The 23,184-nt window shown below is 37.6% G+C and overlaps 3 protein-coding genes across 3 annotated transcripts; all 3 read right to left on the reverse strand.

Moving 5' to 3' along the window:
* Nucleotides 1–11,769: 11,769 nt before the first annotated feature.
* LOC138868613 (uncharacterized) lies at nt 11,770–19,683 on the reverse strand. Its single transcript, XM_070146177.1, has 4 exons — nt 19,341–19,683; nt 16,435–16,655; nt 14,604–14,707; nt 11,770–11,773 (listed from the first exon to the last, which is right to left on the reverse strand). Exons 1-4 carry the CDS (start codon nt 19,681–19,683, stop codon nt 11,770–11,772), a joined length of 672 nt encoding a protein of 223 aa, XP_070002278.1.
* A 51-nt stretch (nt 19,684–19,734) lies between these two features.
* LOC138868614 (uncharacterized) lies at nt 19,735–20,409 on the reverse strand. Its single transcript, XM_070146178.1, has one exon. The coding sequence runs from the start codon at nt 20,407–20,409 to the stop codon at nt 19,735–19,737; it is 675 nt and encodes a 224-aa protein (XP_070002279.1).
* A 303-nt stretch (nt 20,410–20,712) lies between these two features.
* On the reverse strand, nt 20,713–22,569 carry LOC138868615 (uncharacterized mitochondrial protein AtMg00860-like). The gene is made up of 2 exons (XM_070146179.1): nt 22,460–22,569; nt 20,713–21,343 (listed from the first exon to the last, which is right to left on the reverse strand). Exons 1-2 carry the CDS (start codon nt 22,567–22,569, stop codon nt 20,713–20,715), a joined length of 741 nt encoding a protein of 246 aa, XP_070002280.1.
* Between the last annotated feature and the right edge of the window lie 615 nt (nt 22,570–23,184).

A 23,184-nucleotide genomic window follows, 5' to 3' on the forward strand; every position in this document is an offset into this window, starting at 1 on the left:
CAGCTAGTACTTGAGACTTTATAGCGGTCCTGGGTTGATAAATAACTTCATACTCACTTAGTTCTATAGCCCATTTTGCTAATCTTCCTGAAAGTTCGTGTTTATGCAAAATATTTCGAAGCGGAAAAGCAGTAACTACAACAATGGGATGACATTGAAAATAAGGTCTTAACTTTCTAGATGCCATGATCAAAGCTAATGCTAATTTTTCTAGCTGTGGGTATCGTGTCTCAGCTTCCAATAAGGACTTACTTACATAATAAATAGGAGATTGTTTACCTTGGTCCTCGCGGACTAAAACAGCACTTACTGCGACTTCAGATACGGCCAGATAAATGAGAAGTTTTTCCCCCACCTTCGGTTTTGCCAACAACGGTGGTTTTGACAAATAAGCTTTCAAATTTCTAAGGGCTTGTTGACAATCTTCATTCCATTCAAAATGATCTTGCTTTTTAAGTGCAGAGAAAAACTTAAAACACCTTTCCGAGGATTTGGAAATAAATCTCCCCAAAGCTGCAATTCTTCCCGTTAATCTTTGTACTTCCTTTTTATTAGTAAGTATATCCGGGATTTCTTCTATTGCTTTGATCTGAGAAGGATTCACTTCAATACCACGATTAGAAACAAGAAAACCCAAAAACTTACCTGATGCAACTCCAAATGCACATTTTTCTGGGTTGAGTTTCATATTAAATTTTCGCAAAATTTCAAAAGTAACAGATAGATGAGAAATATGATCATGAGATTGTTGGGTTTTGACGAGCATATCATCTATATATACCTCCATTGTTTTCCCTAAATGTTCTTGGAACATTTTGGTGACCAACCTTTGATAGGTTGCCCCAGCATTTTTGAGGCCAAAGGGCATTACTTTATAACAGTAAGTCCCCATGTCTGTGATGAAAGAAGTTTTTTCTTCATTACCAGGATCTATTTAATTTGATTATATCCCGAGTATGCATCTAAAAAACTTAAAAGTTCATGACCTGCGGTTGCATCAATTAGTTGGTCTATATGCGGTAAGGGAAAGGAATCTTTTGGACAGGCTTTATTTAAATCGGTATAATCTACACAAACACGCCACTTACCATTTTTCTTGGGTACAACCACCGTGTTAGCTAACCAAGTAGGATATTTTACCTCACGGATTGATCCGATTTTTAATAATTTTTGGACTTCATCCTGAATCACCTGGTTCTTGAAAGCACCTTGTTTCCGTTTCTTTTGCTTTATTGGTGTGAAAGAAGGGTCCTCATTGAGTTTGTGAGTCATCACATTTGGTGGTATCCCTGTCATATCAGCGTGGGACCAAGCAAAGCAGTCTAAGTTAGCTTTTAAAAATTCGATTATCATACCTCGCATGTTCGTGCTTAAATTGGCCCCGACATAAACCTTCCGTTCAGGCCATTGATCAAATAACATCACTGCCTCAAGCTCTTCAATTGTCGTTTTGATGCTTTCATTTTCTTCAGGTTCTTGAATTGTGTCAGGTCTTGAGTCCAAATCCGTCTTTTCCTGTTCAGTTGAAGTTTGATCTTTTTTACCTTCAACTGTTTCCTGTAATTGCTACTTTTCTTTATTTTCGGCGCTCGTACTTGTTACAACGTTGACACTTTTAGCCATATGCTGATCCCCACGAATTTGGCAAATTCCCCATGGTGATGGGAAATTAATAACCTGATGTAGAGTTGATGGGACATCGTCCATATCGTGTATCCATGGTCTCCCCATGATCATATTGTAGGCCATTTCCATATCAACTACCTGAAATTTAGTTTCCTTCACAACACCCATAGGAAAAGTTGTTAGAAATACCTCACTTTTTGTTACTACACTTGAATTGTCGAAGCCTGACAAGGTGTGCGCCTTGGGTATCATTTTGTCTTCAGCTTGCATTTCTCGTAGTACCCTTAGTAATATAATATTTACAGAACTCCCTGGATCAATCAAAACTCGTTTTACATTAGTATCATGTACAAGTAAAGATATTACCAGTGCATCATTATGTGGAGTTGTCACTCCTTCGGTATCTGTGTCATCGAACGAAATACTTTCATTTTCAAGGACCTGCCGCACCCGTTTCTTGTGTGTAATCATTACCTTAGAAACCTTGTTGGAGGCTGTGTAGGTTACGCCGTGAATATCTTCTCCCCCGCTTATGACATTCACTGTCCTCTTGGGTGAAGGAGTTTGTGGTGGCTCTTGTCTGTTTTTCATATAAGCTTGTTTTCCTTTCTCACTAAATAACTCAGTGAGGTACCCTTGCTTCAATAAATGATCCACTTCACTCTGCAGGAATCTACATTCTGAAGTTTTGTGCCCGTGATCGTTGTGAAATTCGCACCAATGATCCGGATTGCGTCTACTTGGATTTGACCGCATCTCTTTTGGCCACCGTACCTTATCTCCCATGCTTCTTAAAACAGCTACGAGCTCGGAGGTAGAGACATTAAAATTATATCCACCGAATCGTGCCTTTAAACTTCTGTCATCATCTCATGATTCTTGTCTGTTCCGATCATTCCTGAACTTTGAAGAAGAGCCAGAATCCCGGTTCCTCGATTTTTGATCATATTGCTGGCTATCTTGTTTCGACCGTGGGTCCTTTCCTGCAGGTCCCATATATGGATCGTACCTGTTTTTACCTGATCTTTTTTTGGTTTCTGACCTTCGGGTACCGCCCCTTTCTTCATGATGAAGCTTAGGTACGGTATCTTCTTCGATTCGCAGCTTCGTGCTATACCTGTTGTAAACATCATTCCATGTGGTTGCAGGAAATTCTCGAAGACTTTCTTTGAGTCGTCTCGTGGCTTCAGAACTTTTGTCATTTAAATTACTTGCAAAAGCTATAGCAGCCCAATTGTCAGGCACACGAGGTAGAGTCATTCTTTCACGCTGGAATCTATCAACGAAGTTTCTAAGCAACTCCGAATCCCCTTGTTTGATTTTGAAAATATCTTCCATTCTTTTCTCAACCTTTTGTGCTCCCGAATGTGCTTTAATAAAAGAATCTGCAAGCTCAGCAAAAGAATTAATAGAATTTTCAGATAAAAGAGAATACCAGGTTAATGCACCCTTGGTGAGTGTTTCTCCAAATTTCTTGACCAATACTGATTCAATTTCTTGTTTGGTCAAGTCGTTGCCTTTTACGCCGGTTGTAAATGCAGTCACGTGGTCACGTGGGTCTGTAGTACCATCATATTTCGGGATGTCAGGCATTTTGAACTTTTTCGGAATTGGAAGGGGAGCAGCACTAGGCTTCCATGGTTGTTGTGAGTATTTGTCCATGTCTACTCCTTTTATTACAGGCGGAACTCCAGGGATTTGTTCAATACGCTCATTTTGTTCCTTAAGCTGTTTCTGCAAGGTTAGTACTAAATTTTGCAAATACGAATTATTTAAATTACCTGGTCCCCCTTCTTGTGGTTCACTGGGGGTTGCTCCGTTTCCAGAATTATCAAGACCAGAACGGGGGTTCTCCAATGTATTATTATTAGGAGTTGGTGTAGGTGGCGCAACAGGCAATCGACTAACAAGTGCCTGAAGAGCTTTGCCGACCTGTGCATCAATTAGCTTTTGCAAAGCTTCAGTTGTAACTCCTTCAAAATGTTCAGATTGCTCTTGTTGATCAGCACGGGATTCAGTAACAGGAGTGCCTTCACGAGATTGACGTGGTGAATTTAGAGGAGAGGGAACCACGTCATCTTGATTTTGATGTATTTGATTCTCATGGTTTCCCAATGTGTTATTACTATTGTTGTCGGCGTTGTTGTTTGACATGGTGACGACAATAGATAAGATATAGCTTAAAAGGAAAGATTATCAGATTCCCGGTAACGGAACCAATTTGTTTAACCAAAAATCTGAGTCTTTGGTCAAAGCTAAAAAGAAATTCGGGTTACTGATAATCAGGAGACAAAAATAAAATACTTTTGAGAATGATGGTAAAAAAGCAAATAGATGTGTATTTCAATAAATTCTCAATAGTATTCCGTTCTTACAAATGATGATACTTCTTCCTTTTATAGATAATTCTAGGTAAGGGAATGAAGCTTCAACTTTAATGATATAATCATGAGTAATAAATGACATTAAATAAGTCGTTATACAATCATTCCTATTAAATACCAATTTTGTAACGTATCAAGTATTTAATAATGAATTTGGACTCCTTTCTGTCATCAGATCTTTGCCTTCAATCCCTTCTAATCCGTTGGCTGTAAATAATTTAAATTGGTACGAGACTCGTATCTATACGTCGTCTCGTACCTATTTAAATTCTTCTTCCCATGGCTGTCTCCATCCGTGCCTCTAAGTCAATTGCTGCGCTTTGACCATTTAACTAATCCATGTGTCATGCCTCATCATCTTTAATATAAACTCAGTTTTTCCCCAATACAATCTTCTTTCTCATTATTGTCACTTTCATTATCCTCTGCGAACATTTGAAGTGGATCCAGAGGATCGGCGAACATGCCACTAACTGAGCTACCTGCTATGTCTTCTGTTTGGGTAAGTTCCATATCAATATTTCCACCAACTGCTAAGCATGGACTTGCTAAAGTTGGATTCGTTGTAAAGTCAAAGACATCATATTCTGGACCTTGTTCAATGGCTACTTTATTCTCGAAGAAGTGTTGTGGTGCCATTGGCTGCATATCGGTAGGTGGAAATGCAAATGCCATATCCTGAAATACGAATGGAGGAAATATAGCAGGTATGTCAGTCATGCGTAATGTTATTGTAACATCACGGAGTACATTCGCTATTGAGCAAAGCATTGTAAGCACATGTTCTATTTGAACAGTTGGCAGAATATTTATCTCATCACGCATTGCATGTTGAAGCATGAGAAGAATTTCCAATTTTTGTTCGAGTCTCATGAACTGTTCAATATAGTATTGACGCCGCTGCTGTGGGGGGCGTCTCTCAGCTCGTGTATCACGCTCCACAGGAGCACCAACACATGGTCCGAGAGCTCGGAGGATGGAAATTCCAATGTTTGATGGAATAAGAAATCCAGAGTTAGGTGGTGGACTTGGTCCAAACATGCAAATCATCTTAGTAATGGCTGAGCCATAATAAAAAGACCTCACAGGTTTCTTTGTCCTGCACCTCTTCATATTGTCACAAAGCACTCGTCGAACGTTAATCGGAAAACGATTTGCAATGGCATATAACCAAGCAACCTTGCGAGCTCGAATCTCATTGTTGTTTTTATTAGGTTCAAGACGCGAATTCAAAAATAGCAACCACACTTTCGCCTGGACACTTAGGTTCCTAGGGGGGAACCATTCCCGATTTCCAGAGTTATCCACGTGCCATTCCATTCCTTCTGGGCATAGTTCAGGAGCAATAGTATCAAAGTTGGGAGATCTCAGTAGTACCTGAAAATTATCGTCAGAAATATTTGGAGTTTCATATAATTCATTGATCACCTCTGGTGCAAAAAAGATTATAGTGCCTCGCACTTTCGAAGTGTTCGTTGCAACATCCATGTTCGCATAAAACTCTCTTATGAGATTCAGAACAGTAGGTCCAGAATTTTGCACAAAAGTTTTCCAACGCAGAGGTTCTATTAAAGCAAGAACCGGATAGATTTGATCACCATCCGCTTCATAAAATTCAAGCCCTCGTTCCTCTATAAGAGGACGAGCATTATTAAAATTAGCCCACTCTGCTGCTTGCATTGAGACAAACCTGGATTGATCAAAATATGGAATTCTGGATCCCATATTGAAGGAACAACATATAATAAGGAAAATATAAGTTAGTAAACTTTAAGTTTTTTGATGAGAACATGTGATGTGCTAAAATTAGCTGAAAAGCTTTTTATAGGCAATCTTCACCGCTTACAGAACTGAACTACCTTGTGAACTTGAATATAACTGTGACAATGTGCAGTGTACACTTTGCCTTCATGAACAGTAATTTTTTTGTTTTGTTGGTGTCACATTCGGTTGGTGCAATGTTTTACAGTTTTAGATGTCACATAACAAAGTTCTGTTGATGTGTAAAGCTCATTTTGTTTCAAGGAATGTTTTAGCCATCTTCTTTCATTCTGTGTTTGGTTTAGAGAATGACATCTACTACATATCTGATCTTTACTTGGATGCATCTTAGAGTGATGTGTCAACATATCCATTTTTTTTTTCAATTCCAAAACCTCTTCTTTAACACGTAGGTTCATAGAAAACTCCCAACTCCTTTTTTTTTTATTTTTTATTTTATTTTTTATCTTTGTTTTGTTTTATCATAAAAGAACTAAACTTTATAGATATAGGAATATTCTAGCTTTCATTATTAAATTATATTTAGTAGAAACCCAAAAGAAGAAAGTGTACTCATAAGTGATTTCATTATAATTTTAACAACATAAAACATAGGTAGAAATGGTTTTGACATGTATATTTGACTAAATATGATAATATACTGGTAATGGTTTCATATAGTAGATTTAAAATAATATTCATATATACACATATATATAAATTAATATTCTCTCTCTTTTTTTATAAATATTCGAGAGAGATTGTGATATATAATTAAGGAAATGAAGAGTGTATAGTTCTGAGTTTAATGTCGTTAGCTCGACTTATTGTAGTGTTTCACAATTATTGACTGAATTTTGAAATTTTGTTTTTCAAATCCTCCTTTCACATATGGTTTCAGACGTTGTCCATTTACTTTAAATTTGTCATCTCCTTCTTGTTGTTGGATTTCAATCGCTCCATAAGGAGTAACTTCGGTGATAGTGAATGGACCCGTTCATCTAGACTTAAACCTTCCAGGGAAAAGCCACAATCTACTATTATACAAAAGTACTAGGTCTCCCACTTTGAAATTTTTTTCTTTAATTAAATTGTCATGCCATTTCTTTATTTTTTCCTTAAAGATTTTTGAATTTTCATAAGCTTCCATTCTGAACTCATCCAGCTCGTTTACCTGTAGTAATCTATACTTTCCTACTGGGCATAGTTCCATGTTCAAGTTTTTTAAAGCCCAAAAAGTTTTATATTCGAGTTCGACAGGCAAATGACATGCTTTTCCATAGACTAATTTGTAAGGGGTTGTACCAATATACGTTTTAAATACCGTTCGGTAGGCCCATGATGCATCATCAAGTTTTATTGCCCAATCTTTTCTTGAGCTTCCAACTATTTTTTCGAGGATTCTTTTTATTTCACGATTGGAAACTTCAACTTGCCCTTGTGTTTGGGCATGATATGGTGTGCATGTTTTATGAGTTACACCGCACTTAGCTAGTAGGCTAGAGAATTGTCTGTTGATGAAATGAGTACCTTGATCACTAATAATGACTCGCGGTGTGCCAAATCTTGTGAAAATATATTTTCTAAGGAATTCACACATTGTTCGCGCGTCATTTTGTTTTCGTGGGTATGGCCTCAACCCATCGTGACACATAATCTACTGCCACAAGGATGTACTCATAGGAATATGATGATGGAAAAGGGCCCATAAAATCTGTCCCCCATGCATCAAATATTTCACATACTTGAATAGACTGCATAGGCATTTCATCTCTTTTGGATATGTTACCGGTCTGTTGACATCTGTCACACTTTGTGACATAAATTCTCACATCCTTAAAAAGGGTAGGCCAGAAGAATCCTGCTTCCAACACTTTGGAGGCAGCCTTGTTAGCTGCATAATGGCCAACAGCCGCTCCGTCATGACAATGGTATAAAATATTATTTATTTCTATTTCAGGGACACATCTTCTAATGAGACCATTTGCACAATATTTGAACAAGTAAGGATTATACCAAAAATAATATTTAGCGTCCGCTAAAAGCTTTTTCTTTTGTTGGTAGGAAAATCCTTGAGGTATCCAATTGCCTACTAAGTAGTTGGCAATGTCTGCAACCAATGTGGGTTGATCAATTAGTGCTGCAATAAAGCAGATTTGTTCATCAGGGAATTCTTCCCTGATATCAGTACATTTTAAAGGCGGATTTTCCAGTCTTGATAAGTGATTTGCTACCTGATTATTAGATCTTTTTCAATATTTAATTTCAAGGTCTTATTCTTGTAACAACAGTATCCACCTTCGCAATCGAGGTTTAGCTTCTTTTTTTGCTAAGAGGTATTTTAATGCTGCATGGTCAGTGAATACTGTAACTTTAGTTCCGATAAGGTAAGATCGAAATTTATCAAAGGCAAATACTACCGCTAATAGTTCTTTCTCAATGGTAGCATAATTCATTTGAGCTTCATTCAGTGTTCTACTAGCGTAGTATATCAGTCTAAAAATGTTATCCCTTTTTTGTCCTAAAACTGCTCCCACCGCTATATCGCTTGCTTCACACATTATTTCGAAAGGTTGGCTCCTGTCAAGGGTGACTACAATAGGCGTGTTAGCTAATTTCTATTTGAGGATTTCAAAAGCTCTCTTGCACTCATCTGAAAATCAAACCTGACATCTTTCATGAGTAGGTTAGTTAGAGGTTTTGAAATTTTTGAAAAATCTTTTATGAACCTTCTATAAAAACCTGCATGTCCTAACAGGCCTCTTACGGTTGCGGGAGGGGCAGTCTTGATATGATGCTGATTTTTACTTTATCAACATCTATTCCCTTAGCAGTTATTTTGTGTCCAAGTACAATTCCCTCATGTACCATAAAATGATATTTTCCCCAATTTAAAACCAAGTTAGTTTCCTCGCATCTTTTGAGTACTAGGCTTAAGTGATAAAGGCAATCTTTAAATGTTTTTCCGAAAAGAGTGAAACCATCCATAAAATTTTCAAGAAACTTTTCAGTCATATCGGAAAAGATAGCTGTCATGCAATGTTGAAATGTAGCAGGGGCATTGCATAATCCGAATGGCATTCTCCTATAGGCATATGTACCCTGGGGACATGTAAAAGTAGTTTTGTCTTGATCTCTTGGAGCAATTGGTATTTGGTTGTATCCTAAGTATCCATCAAGAAAACAATAAAATCCATATGCTGCTATTCTTTCTAGCATTTGATCAATAAAGGGCAAATGAAAATGATCTTTTCTGGTTGCATCATTAAGTCGTCTATAGTCAATACATACTCTCCATCCTATCACTATTCGTGTTGGTATAAGTTCATTATTTTCATTTTTAATGACTGTCATACCTCCTTTTTTTCGGGACCATTTGGACGGTACTTACCCAAGGACTGTCTGATATGGGATAGATGATACCTGCTGCCAAAAGTTTTACTACTTCTTGTTTACCTACTTCTTTTATTGCTAGGTTAAGCCTTCTTTGAGGTTGAAAAACAGGTTTATGGTAATTTTCCATGAGAATTTTGTGCATGCAAATTGTAGGGTTGATTCCTTTAATGTTAGCTAAGCTCCATCCCAAGGCTTTCTTATGTTGTTTCAGGACCCCAACTAACATGCTTTCCTGTTCTGCTACATCTTCCTTGACTGAAAATGAGTTTGTTCCCAAAAAGACATATTTTAAATGACCATGAAGATTTTTTAGTTCAATTTTTGAATGATCCTCAACAGGTGAATTTTGTTCTGGTACTAGTTTTTCATCCAATGCTTCTGCTTCCCGCCTGATTATAGGATCATCATTAGCCGTGGTTGCTGATGTAACCAAACATCTTTTCAATGTATCATTAATTAAATGATCAAGTTCATTAGTAAGTCAATTTGAAAACAAGAAGATGATGGATCAGTTTCGGGACACTTCATTATCTTTTGCATGTCAATACTATTCGTTTTTCATCTACTCGCAATATCAATTGTCCTTGATGGACATCAATGATGGCTCTTCCTGTTGCGAGAAATGATCTCCCTAATATTAATGGTACTTCTCTATTTTCCTCCATTTCTAGCACTATAAAATCTACATGAAATATAAATTTGTCAACTTTGACAAGAATATTTTCAATGATTCCTCGTGGTTTCTTAGTGCTTTGATCAGCTAATTGTAGGGACATTCCTGTGTCTTTCATTTCACCCAATTCTAATTTTCTGAAAATTGAAAATGGCATTAGATTTATAGAAGCCCCTGAGTCACATAATGCTTTCTCAAAATGAACTCCTCCTAGAGTACAGGGGATTGTTAAACTTCTAGGGTCTCCAAGCTTTTGTGGAAGCTTATTTTGAAGGATAACACTGCATTTTTCAGTAAGTTTTATCACAAAAACAACTTCTAATATTCTTTTGTTGGATAAAAATTCTTTTAAAAATTTAGCATAAGATGACATTTGTGTCAAAGCTTATGTGAAAGGAATGTTAATATAAATTTCCTTCAATATTTCCAAAAATTTTGAGAATTGTTTATCAAGTTTTTCTCTTTTCATTTTTTTGAGGAAAAGGGATAGATACAACTTGTGCATTCGAGTTTTCAACTTCGAGTTTTCTTTTCCTTTATCATTTTGTACCGTCGGAGATTCATGAGTCATTTCTTTATCCTCGCCTTTACTTACCTAATGCTCTACCTGAATCTTACCTTGTCTGTTTGCATATGGATCGTTAAAAGTTTTACCTGAATGCAGAGAGATGGATTTGAGGTGCTCCTTTGGATTTTTTTCTATATTGCTAGGCAACGCGCCTTGAATTTGTCCAGATATAAGAGTTGCTAGTTGACTCAACTGAATTTCCAAATTTTTGAGAGTTGTGCTTTGGCCTTCCATTTTCTTTTCATTTGTCTTAATGTATTTATACAATTCTGAGAGTTTGTCTTAATTTTTGAGAGTTTTCGGCACCATTAGGATTACTCCACTGAAATTCTGGATGTTTTTGTGCCATGAGACTTCTGAAAGGATAGCTTTTGTAGCCAATGGCATTTATCTGCTCATCAGTCTGATTAATTGCCAAGCATTCATGGTTAAGATGATTCCCACCACATATGTCGCAATTGTCAGACTGGTGCGCATTACCTGAGAAAGATTCAAATTTTTGTGTTAAGATGCAATTTGTTGAGTTAACGTGCTCAAAGCATCTACTTGATTGATAGCCACAATCTTTTTAATCGTGACTCTTTCAGCTGGCCATTGTACTGCATTTTTTGAAATTCCATTCAGCAGTTGTAAGGCTTCTACAGTCGTTTTACCCATTATAGAACCCCCAGCTACAACATCTATTATGTTTCTAGCTGAGGGTTTTAACCCATGATAGAAAATATATAGTTGCATATGTTCTGGGATTCCATGATGAGAACACTTTCTGAGCATTGCTTTTAGTCTTTCTCAAGCTTGATAAACTGACTAAGTGTCAGCTTGCAAAAAATTAGTGATCTCTTGCCTCATTTTAGTTGTTTTAGCTGGGTAAAGTACTTGTTCAAGATTTTTTGAGTCATTTGATCCCATGTGGTAATAGATCCTTGAGGTAAACTACGCAAACAGGATTTACCTTCTCCTTTTAGTGAAAAGGGAAAAAGCCTTAGCCTAATTGCATCTGGTGATACCCCATTATACTTGGTCGTTTCAACCAATTCTAGAAAACTATTAAATGGTTGTGTGGATCCTCGTTGGGGTCTCCATTGAAAATGCAACTCTGTTGAATTGTTTGGATTAGTCCAGTTCTGATTTCAAAGTTGTGGGCTTCCACAGAAGGCCTTCTAACACTTGATTCACAGTCAAAGTGGTCAGGTCTCGCATAATCTTGAAATATTCTATTTGCTGGCCTAGAGATTTCTTCATCGAATTGTTCTTCCAAATTTGGAGGAAATGGATTCAGCCGCTGGATATTATTTCCAACGTTGTTGTCTTCTAGTTCAACTTCCATTTCTCCTTCGGTAGAGCTTTGAGCGGGTCATAAACTACCTGATAAGAAGAAAAAAAATCTCAAATTAGTAATAAGTTAATTAATCTAAAGTAGACGTATGCCAATCTCCGGCAACGGCGCCAAAAATTTGACGAGTGTATGACGTGTATATAATTTAAACTCGTACTTTGTCAAATTATAGTGAAGGAAAGTATCGTCCCACAGAGATTGGATATTCTATTCTACAGATTTATATTACCTTGAATTACTATTTGAGAGAATGGATTTAATAATTATTGATGATAGTTTTTAAAATTTAATTTCTCAAAATAAGAGGAACTACAAGAAAATATTGTCATGATCCCAGTTCGTCCTCCGTGAACTGTCGTGATGGCGCCTAATCTCTACGACTAGGTAAGCCTAACAGTTTGCGGAAAAAGAAAACGAAAGATAAAACCAACAAAAAAAACTGCAGAATAAACATAAATAGAACGTTTAAGATGTCGCTCGGCATATACAATAAAAACTCTCAAACTGAAATAACTCCCAAAACCCGGAATCTCATGAAATCACAAGCTAAGGATATTACATAGTGTTCTAACTCTAGAATATCTAAGTCAAAGTGAATACAGAAGGGCTATAACTACTAAAGAAAATAGAAAGGGACTCCTCGGTTTGCGGACGCGACAGATATACCTCAAAGTATCTGGAGAATTGGCTCGCCTCAAGGATGATAGGGCTGAGCCGAAGAACCTAGATCTGCACATGAAAAACATGCGCAGAAAGGGCATGAGTACACCACAACGGTACTCAGTAAGTGTCAAGCCTAACCTCGGTCGAGTAGTGACGAGGAAAGTCAGGGCCTTACTGATTATATATGAAAAACAAGGTAAAACAGTATAGAATATGACAATACTATTAAGTGTTAACAGTATGAAGTAACACAGGGTAATAAGAATAACAACAACTACAATAGCGAAAGACAACACAGAGAGAATATAATTTCACACAGTAATAGCAACCGGAGATCTCTCAGGATACCGACCTGTAGTCCCCAAATGTAAATATCCAGTGGATTTCCCGGGTGTCGTCCCGTAGTCCAACTCATAGTGCGCGGAAATTTACCGGAATCCCAATCCGTAGTCCCAAATGTAAATACTCAGTACTGGGGGGATCTACCGGGTGCACTCCCGTAGTTCCAATACAAATGTGTAGGGGGATCTACCTGAATACAAATCCATAGTCCCAAAGTAAATATGCAGGGGGATCTCCCGGGATACTATCTCGTAGTCCCAAAGTAAACACACAACAGCAACACGAAGAATATTCAATTCAATCCAAATTTCGTACCAAGGTAAAACAGGTATTTCTATAAAAATATCACTATAAAAATATTAATAACCTAAACTAAATAGAAATAAGATAAAACATGAAACTATTTTTGTATTTTTAGATTTAAGTTTTGAAATAAAAATAAAAGTGAAAAATAGGTTAAATCCTATTAAAATAAATCAAATAAATGTTTTAAATTCCGAGAATACTAATATAATTTGATGACGTGGCGGGTCAAAAATTACATGTCTACAACTGTCCCTCTTTGACAGGAAGCACGAAATGTTTTCCAGACAAAGAACAAAAGACATGTTTTTGACCCGACCTTTATTTAGAGAGACCAAAACTAAAAGAAAAGAGAATATGACCGAGCCCTGGTATTTGAGCTGCCTACATATACTTGACTATAAAGGAATCAGTCCACGTGTAGTTCGAAGTGAGAAGAGCGATGGAGTATACCGAGGTGGAGAACCGAGTGAAGTGCCGTCAAAGTTTAGGTCCACGGTTCCTGCCATTATATCGAAAGTAAAAGGAAAAATTATAGCAAAAGTAAAAGAAAAATGCAAGATCCTATCTACTTCTTGTCCTGAATCTTCCTTAAATCTCTACTTGATCTTCAACATGAAACTAAAAAATGGACCCTGTTCTTTAGGCGGGCTCCTGATGCTTCTTAAATTTGCAAATTAAAAGTAATTCTGAAATGAATTCCCTCGTTCTCCAGGTGGGCGCCTGCCAATAGCTTGACTTTGAAATAATTTTCCACATTCTCCAGGTGGGCACCTGATTGCCAAAACTTGAACTGTATTCCCTTGTTCTCCAGTGGGCGCCTGATTGCCAAAAACTTGAACTACATTCCCTTGTTCTCCAAGTGGGCGCCTGATTGCCAAAAACTTAAACTGTATTCCCTTGTTCTCCAGGTGGGCGTCTGATTGCCAAAACTTGAATTGTATTCCATTGTTCTCCAAGTGGGCGCCTGATTGCCAAAACTTGAACTGTATTTCCCTTGTTCTCCAGGTGGGCGCCTGCCATTACAACAAAATAGACAAAACAAAAGAAACTTTTCTGCCTCTGTTTGGTATCTGGGCACATCTGTGAGTGTTAATCGAATCATGTTACCTAAAAGAGCTCTAAGAATTTAAAAGCTAAATCCCATTATCCAGGAGGGCCCTGAAAACTTCAAATTAAATCTCATCTTAGGAGTGACAATTTTAAAGCTAAATTATATTTCCTAAAGGTAGAACTTACGCTAAATCTTGTTATCTATGAAGGTCTTGAAATTTAACTAGGTCCCATTATCCAAGAGGGTCCTGAGAACTTTTAAGATTAAATTCCATTATCCAGGAGGGCCCTGAAAATTTTAAATTAAATCCCATTATCCTAGAGGGTCCTGAAAACTTAAAACTAAATCCTATTATCCAGGAAACTTAAAAATAAATCTCACTATCCAAGAGGGACAAGAAAACTTAAAGCTAAATCCCATTATCCAGGAGGATCCTGAAAACTAAAAATCAAATCCCATTATCCAGAAGGGTCCTGAAAAGCCGAGAATGAACTTACCTGAGCCATGCTCTCTTCTTGGAGGATTCCGAATAGAATTTCTTGCCCCTGAACCATGCCTTCTTCATGTGAGGGTCCCTGTGGATTAACAAATTTTCTTGCCCCTGTTTCAGACAAATAAAATTTTGTTAGTTTGAAAACGTGGTGGTTAGTTTGTGACATCATTGTTGAGTGTCTGCTTCTGCCACTGCCATGCTTCATTCTGATTAGCTGCTTCAGGCCAGCAAGGAGTTGTTTGACCTTTTGATTGGAACTGAACCACAAAACCTCTGAATGACCTGAATCTCACTCACTTGTTGCATTGTATTTTCATTCTGAAAGTTGCTGAATCCTTGTATTTTCTTAAAATTCAAGATTCACTTGATTGCTTGAACCTCAGTTATCACCATACTGGTTATTCTAAATCATGTCAGATGTGATGTACATGGTCGAACTCCGCTTTGTGCAATTTAGAAGCTGGTAGTAGGCTTTGGAATCCTTTCCTGCTTGTTCAACAAGGGCTAACTCGAAAGAGACTCATAAAGATGGACTCAAAAAGCAAAGTGAAATGATTTTTGACAGAAGGAACAAAGGAAAATTTTGAACACAGATGACTATGTGAAGAAGAATGGGAAAAAGAAGACTTATCAGAGTGAAGCGGCTGGCTCCAATGATCATGACATGCATTTTGGATTGATCAGCCTAATCCGTCCAAACAGTCATGTTTTCAGTTCATCTCGTGTCTTCATACTTCAAAAACCGGGCTCTTAGTGATCCAAATTCTCTATAGAGTCACGAGCCTCATTCGACTTGTAGTGCCCCGAAGAGTTTTCACCAATGAGCCTATCTCATTTGTTTATCTCTCAACTCACCATCGCATTACGGTGCCCGTGAGGGTTTTCACCAATAAGATTCTCATTTTAAATTTTCTCTCAGCTCATCGTCGTCTTACGGTGCCCGTGAGGGTTTTCAGCAATAAAACTCTCTCATTTTATTCATTTTTTCCTTGTGCCCATGAACAGAGTGTTACCTATGATGTAATTCATACCTCGATCTCGCTTGACTTGGCATCCTCAAAGATTGATCGGAAGGTCTTTCTCTAGACCGTAATGTAGGCTTTTGGACAGGGCTAGAAAGAAAGAGTGGCATGAAGGCTCAAAATAATTTAAGATGAAATGGGTTCCAAAATACAACTCTTGGAATCAGATCTTTTGCAAAAACAAAACTTCTGCCCCAGTTTCTTTGAGTTTGGGGAATTTTGGGTTTTTATTTTGATGAGACCGAACCGTAAAGCTGTCTACATATCCTTAAAAAGAATCAGGTCTAACGTAGTTCAAACGAAAGTTGTTTGGTTTTAGTTTTTTTCTTTTTTTTTCTTTTTTTTCTTCTTTTTTTTTCTTCTTTTTTTATTCTTTTCTCTCTTTTTTTCTTTTTCTTTTCTTTTCTTTCTCCTTCTTTTTTTTCAATTTTTTTTCACTCTCTAATCCTGCTACTGATTCCAAAAGAGGTATGAAAGAAAGTTAATAAAGCTCAAAAGGGGTAGCAAAGGATGAAAGTGTTTGGGTAGCGGAACAAAATGCCTTCGTCATTTCAACTTTGAACGTGCCAAGTACAAAATGCAATTGAAAATAAGCAAAGAACTCATACATAGTACCTCTTAACTGTATCACAATTGATAGTCATATCTACACATTTGTCTTTTATATCTGTTAAATACAGCACCATTGGGAAACACTTTTGTCACAACGAATGATCCTTGCCAGTTTGGGACGAACTTGCCTTTAGCTTCCACTTGATGAGGAAGGATGTGTTTCAATATCATCGGGCCCACTTCGAATTTCCGAGGAAGCACCTTTTTGTTGTATGCTCTTGCCATTCTCTTCTGATACAATTGACCATGACATACTGCAGCCAATCTTTTCTCATCAATCAAACTCAAGTGCTCTAGACGAGTTTTGACCCACTCATCATCATCAATTTCAGCTTCTGCAACGATCCAAAGGGATGAAATCTCAACTTTTGCAGGTATAACCGCCTTAGTTCCATAGACCAGCAAATAAGGAGTTGCACCCACTGAAGTGCGAACAGTAGTGCAATATCCCAGTAAGGCAAAAGGCAACTTTTCATGCCATTGGCTAGAACCTTCCACCATCTTACGAAATATCTTCTTTATATTCTTGTTGTCACACCTCCTTTTTACACACCCGAAAGGTATATAAGAGAGTTTTTCCACTTTAAGTGACATTATTCGAAATGAGATTATTTTATTTAATTTTTCAAAGTCGCCACTTGGAATATTTTAATTGGTGTCCCAAGTCACCGGTTTATTTTTTTTGAATCCCAAATCGAGGAAATTCGACTTTCCTTTTGAAGTCTGCGAACCAGAAATTCTAAGTAAGGAATTCTGTTAACCCGAGAGAAGGTATAGTCATTTCTGGATTCCGTGGTTCTAACACGATCTCTTAAACTATTATAATTGACTTATTATCTGATTTTAATACATGTTTTAACCTATGGTATATTTTAACTTATTAAACCACTTTTAATAATTTTAGGAAGATTCAACGTTATTTAAAACAGGCCTTGAACCACGCCACATGAAATGCACCTGCGGTCCACGACACATTTTATTTAACGTTGTTAAGAATTGAATTTGCGTCACATGAAATGTGCACCCGAGATTAGTAATTAAAGAAAATTAATTTAAAGAACGCACCTAAAGCAACTACGAAAGTTCAAATTAATAACAAAGTTTGCGAGGGCCATGGAAAATTCACTTGATGGCACACCCCGATTTTAAAGAGTTAGTATCAATTATACGAGGGTCATGAGTTATTTAATGAGAATGGCACACCTCAAATTTTCTATAGAAAGAGCTAACTAGTTTTGTGAGGGCCATGTGCTTAGGGGTTTTATTTGGCATGGCACGCCTCAAATTATTTAACAAAAAAAGATTTATTATTTGAAGTTGTTATGATCGGGTTACATAAAATGCGCCCCCGAATTTGGGAATTAGGTATCATGACTATGTTACAGGAACCGTACTCATAGTCACGATAGTTAATTAATCGCGCCTAAAGCAAGCTACGATGTTACTCAATAATCATTTTTCCTAAAATTCTAGATTAACAAGAAAGTCTAAATTTATGGATAAAATATTATTGAGGAGTAAATTAATACCATCACTAAACAACTACTTATTTATCTCAAACACAAACAAACAAGCTTCAGGCATTTAGACAAATTCGTTTCATGCCTTTCAATCACGCCAGAATGGGACAGAAATTACCAGACATGATTAATCCAAAACTTTTCCTAACCAAATATCAGATCCCACCGTGACATATATTTCCACACAAAAAAACAGTGAATTCATTTTTAACCTAAGCTAAAGTTGGCCAACAAAATCACTACTCATAATCATTAGCTTTCAACTTCATCATACTGACATTAATTCATCACGTAGTCAAATTGGAGATGCCAGAATGGGACAGAAATCAAATGGCCATCTATTGTCCGTGACTATATTCAACACGGATGGATGACAATACAAGAAAGTTTCAGTCATGGTAGTTTCATTTCTTATCAGTCAAATTTCAAGAAAACCCAACAAGCTCATTGTTTACAGCCGCGTAAAATTCAACACGCAACAGCAATTAATTATAAGTGGCTAAACATTTAAACATAAGAAAATTTCCAATTACATGGCAGGTCACAAATTCAAGGAATAACAAGTGCTGAAATCAGTAGATCAGAGCTCAACAACAGTAGAATCAACAAAACGCAGCTTCAGAATGCTCTCTCGAATCAGTAAAAACCAACGCCAGCCTCTTGAGTCATTTTCAAAGTAAAATCAATTGAAATCTACTATGCCCTTTTTTCGGATCTTCTTTTTTTTGAATTTTTCCGTGTGTTTTTTTTTTTAGAATCTTTTCTGGAGACTATGAATATGTACTTGAACTCTTGGATATGAGTTGCGTGAGTAGGAAAAGAAGAAAAGGGTGGCTCAGGTCTTTGGTAAAGAGAGGGGTTTAGAGAACGAGGGAGGGGTGTTTCATTGATCTCTGTTTTTAGGTTCAAAAAGAGAGATGAGAGCTAGGGGCGCCGTTCTTGCTATGTGAAAGAGAAGGGATTTTTATTCTAGGTTTTAAAATCTGATTCCCTTCTCTAGGTTTTTGCTTTTTTAATGAAAATAGATTTGGGCCAGGAGGGTATTCGGTATGTTATTGGGTTTGGGCAAGAAAAAAGGAAATTGGGCATTTTTTAGGAATTGGCCCAAATCAAGTATTTTAAAAGAAACAAGACCAAAAAATATATTTTTCCTATTTTCTTTTTGTTTGTTTTTTTCATTTTTTTTCTTTGATTTAAAATCCTAAAATTAAAATCCTAGATTATCTGAAAATGTGAAATTAAACTAATTAACTAATTATAAAAGCTACTTAATCCTAAATTAAAAGAGAAAAATCGATAACCTAAAAATAAAAGGAAAAAGTGTAAAAAAGAAGCATTTTTTATTTTCATTTTTAATAAAGCAAATAATTAACTAATTAATCCTAAAAATGTAAAAATAAACCTAAATGCAATGCATGGTATTTTTTGGTATTTTTCATGATTTTTGAATAAAGCTAAACGTGCATAGAAATGCAAACAATTAATAAAAATTAAAAAATTCCTAAAAATGACAAATAAGTAAGAAAAAATCTATTTTCTTGGGATTTTATAGGAATATTTCGTATAGGGCAAAAATCACGTGCTCACACTTGTTAGCATCCTCAACAGCTTCGTTCACCTTGGGACGGTACAGAGTGGAGTTTCGATGCATAATCTTGAATTGTTGGCATACCTTTTTCATCAAATGACTGTTGAGGTTAGCAACATTGTCTGTGATGATCACCTTGGTAATTCTGAACCGACAAATAATGTTTGAATGAACAAAATCCACCACTGCCTTCTTGGTCACGGACTTGAAAGTTACAGCTTTGACCCACTTGGTAAAGTAATCAATGGCCACCAGAATAAACCTATGTCCGTTCGATGTTGTCAGCTCAATTGGTCCAATGACATCCATGTCCCGAGTAACAAATGGCCAAAGTGCGGACATTGTATGCAACTCAGATGGCGGGGAATGAATTAAATCACCGTACACCTGGCATTAATGACATTTACGAACAAAGCTGATGCAATCTCGTTCCATGGTGAACCAATAATAACCTGCTCGAAGTATCTTCTTTGCCAACACATACCCATTCATATACGGCCCGCAAAATCCAGAATGCACTTCGGCCATGATAGTTGAAGCTTCTTTAGCATCTATGCACCTCAGCAGTCCCAAATCTTGAGTCCTCTTGTACAGGATTCCCTCACTCAAGAAAAATCCACTTGCCAGACGCCGGATGGTTCTCTTTTGATCACCTGTGGCATGTACTGGATATACCCCTGACTTTATGTATTTCATGATATCATGGAACCAAGGTTCACCATCAATTTCTTTTTCAACCACGTTACAATAGGCATGTTGATCACGAACTTGGATATGCACGGGGTCGACATAAGCCTTGTCCGGATGATGTAACATTGATGACAAAGTAGCCAAAACATCGGCAATCTCATTATGAATCCTGGGAATATGTTTAAATTGTACCGACCTGAATCGTTGACAAATATCATGCAGACACTGTCGGTACGGTATGAGCTTCAAGTCCCGAGTCTCCCATTCTCCTTGAATCTGGTGAACCAACAAATCTGAATCTCCCAGAACCAGTATTTCCTGGACTCTCATGTCTATAGCTAACCTCAAACCCAGAATGCATGCTTCATACTCAGCCATGTTGTTAGTGCAATAAAATCAAAGTTGGGCTGTTACAGGGTAGTGTTGCCCTGTTTCAGAGATGAGTATAGCCCCTATTTCGACACCTTTCATGTTAGCAGCTCTATCAAAGAAGAGTTTCCAACCTGGCTTTTCATCATGATCGACCTCGTCAACATACATCACTTTTGCATCAGGAAAATAAGTTTTCAGTGGCTCATATTCTTCATCCACCGGGTTCTCGGCCAAATGATCGGCCAAGGCTTGGGCTTTCATCGCGGTCCGAGTCACATAGATGATGTCAAACTCTGTGAGTAAAATCTGTCACTTTGCAAGTCTTCCTGTGGGCATAGGCTTCTGAAAGATATACTTTAGAGGATCCATACGAGAAATGAGGTAAATAGTGTAGGACGAAAGATAATGCTTCAACTTTCGTGCCACCCAAGTCAGGGTGCAACATATCCTCTGAAGAAGAGTGTACTTTACCTCATAGGGAGTGAACTTCTTACTGAGATAATAGATTGCTTGCTCTTTTTTTCTCGTGATGTCATGTTGACCCAATACACAGCCAAAAGAATTATCCGGGACTATCAAATAGAGAATTAAAGGTCTCTCAGGCTCTGGTGGGGCCAACACGGGTGGATTCGAGAGGTACCTCTTAATCTTATCAAATGCTTCTTGACACTCGTCAGTCCACTTGATTGCAGCATTCTTCTTCAGCAGCTTAAAGATGGGCTCACTGGTTGTCGTGAGCTGAGCAATAAACCTGCTGATGTAATTTAACCTCCCATGTAGGCTCATCACATCTGTTTTGTTCGAGGGTAGTGGTAGCTCTTGAATGACTTTGATCTTCGATGGATCTAACTCAATACCGCATCGACTGACCACGAATCCCAACAATTTCCCAGACGGGACACCAAATACACATTTTGCTGGATTGAGCTTGAGGTTATACCTGCGGAGCCTTTGGAAAAACTTCCTTAAATCCTTAACATGGTCAGACTGCTTCTTTGACTTTATGATCACATCATCTACATAAACCTCAATCTCCTTGTGTATCATGTCATGAAATATGGTGGTCATCGCCCTCATGTAAGTTTCTCCAGCGTTCTTCAAACCAAATGGCATTACCCCGGTAGCAATATGTTCCTCATGGCGTGATGAACGCTGTCTTTTCTGCATCTTCCTCATCCATCCAGATCTGGTGATGTCCCGCGTAGCAATCCACAAAAGACCCAATCTCATGCTTGGCACAATTATCGATCAAAATGTAAATGTTCGGCAACGAAAAATCATCCTTTGGGCTCGCTTTGTTAAGATTATGGCAATCAACACATACCCTGGTCTTACCATCCTTCTTTGGTACTGGCACAACATTAGCCAACCAAGTAGGATATCGAGTGACCCGAATGACCTTTGCATTAAGCTGCTTTGTGATTTCTTCTTTGATCTTCACACTCATATCAGTCTTGAACTTTCGTAACTTTTGCTTGACAGGAGGAAATGCTGGATTAGTTGGCAATTTATGAACTACCAAATCAGTGCTGAGGCCCGGCATATCGTCATATGACTATGCAAAGACATCTTTGTAGCCAAACAATATTTTGATTATTTCCTCCTTAACTTGCGGTTCTAGAAAAACACTTATCTTGGTTTCCATAACATTATCCTGGTCCCCTAAATTGATTGCTTCAGTTTCGCTCAAATTAGGCTTTGGTTTTTCTTCAAATAGTTTTAGCTCTTTACTGATTTCCTCAAATGCTGCTTCTTCATCATATTCTATTTCATCATCATATTCTACTTCTTGGATTATTATTTTAGAATTAGATTGGCTTTTAAGACTTGGCTGACAATTCCTCATGCATGTCATGTCATTGCAACTAGCATAAAACGAACTGTACAAAAGAAAAACAAAATGAAACACTAATAGAAATACTGGAAAACGGGAAATTGCATTTCATTGAAAATAAAAGGATAAAAGGGTTTGAACATCAAAACAAGCAAAAACTAAAAATCTGGATTACAACCCTGGAATAACCAAGATAACAGAAAGGAAAACAAAGCAGACTACCAAAACTCCTTCCTGGTGGGGAGATGAGTAGCTTCCCAATTGCTAAGATTCACGTTTGGCCCAACGAGCTGCACATCTGCTTTACTAGAACCTTCACCAACTTCTACCATATTGACCTCATCGAACAGACTCTAGAACCTCTTGATCAGCTCTTCATCAACATCAACCGCAGGTTTAGGATTGATGAGGTTGGAGGTTTTTCGGCCACTGGCTTGACAAAAGACTTAGAGATATGTGGGTGCACTGGATGTACAATACCCTGCAGAGATGAGCCCAGACTCTTGCCCGGCATAAAACCATTCTTTAACATTTCATTCACTACCATGACATACGCGGAGGATAGCTTAGGACCCAGAATGCATTTTCCTTCAGGAATCTTCTCAACAGACACAGTTTCGAAAGTTTGATAGACCCAAGGTCCCTTATCATCTTCAGCTTCAATAAACGAAACAATTGTGTCATTACAAGCTGATAAGTCCTCATCACCGTGCACAACTATTTGCTGCCTGTCCCATTTGAACTTCACCATTTGGTGCAGAGAAGCCGGGACTGCCTTAGCAGCATGTATCTAGGGTATGCCCAACAACAGATTGTAGGAGACAGCCACATCTAACACTTGGAATTCCATGGTGAACTCAACTGGCCCTATCGACAATTTCAGCTATATCTCCAACAGAGTTTTTACCTCCCCCATCAAAGCCTCAAACACACACACTGTTCATGTG

Source organism: Nicotiana sylvestris, chromosome 5 (assembly GCF_000393655.2).
Source record: "Nicotiana sylvestris chromosome 5, ASM39365v2, whole genome shotgun sequence".
NCBI lineage: Eukaryota > Viridiplantae > Streptophyta > Magnoliopsida > Solanales > Solanaceae > Nicotiana > Nicotiana sylvestris.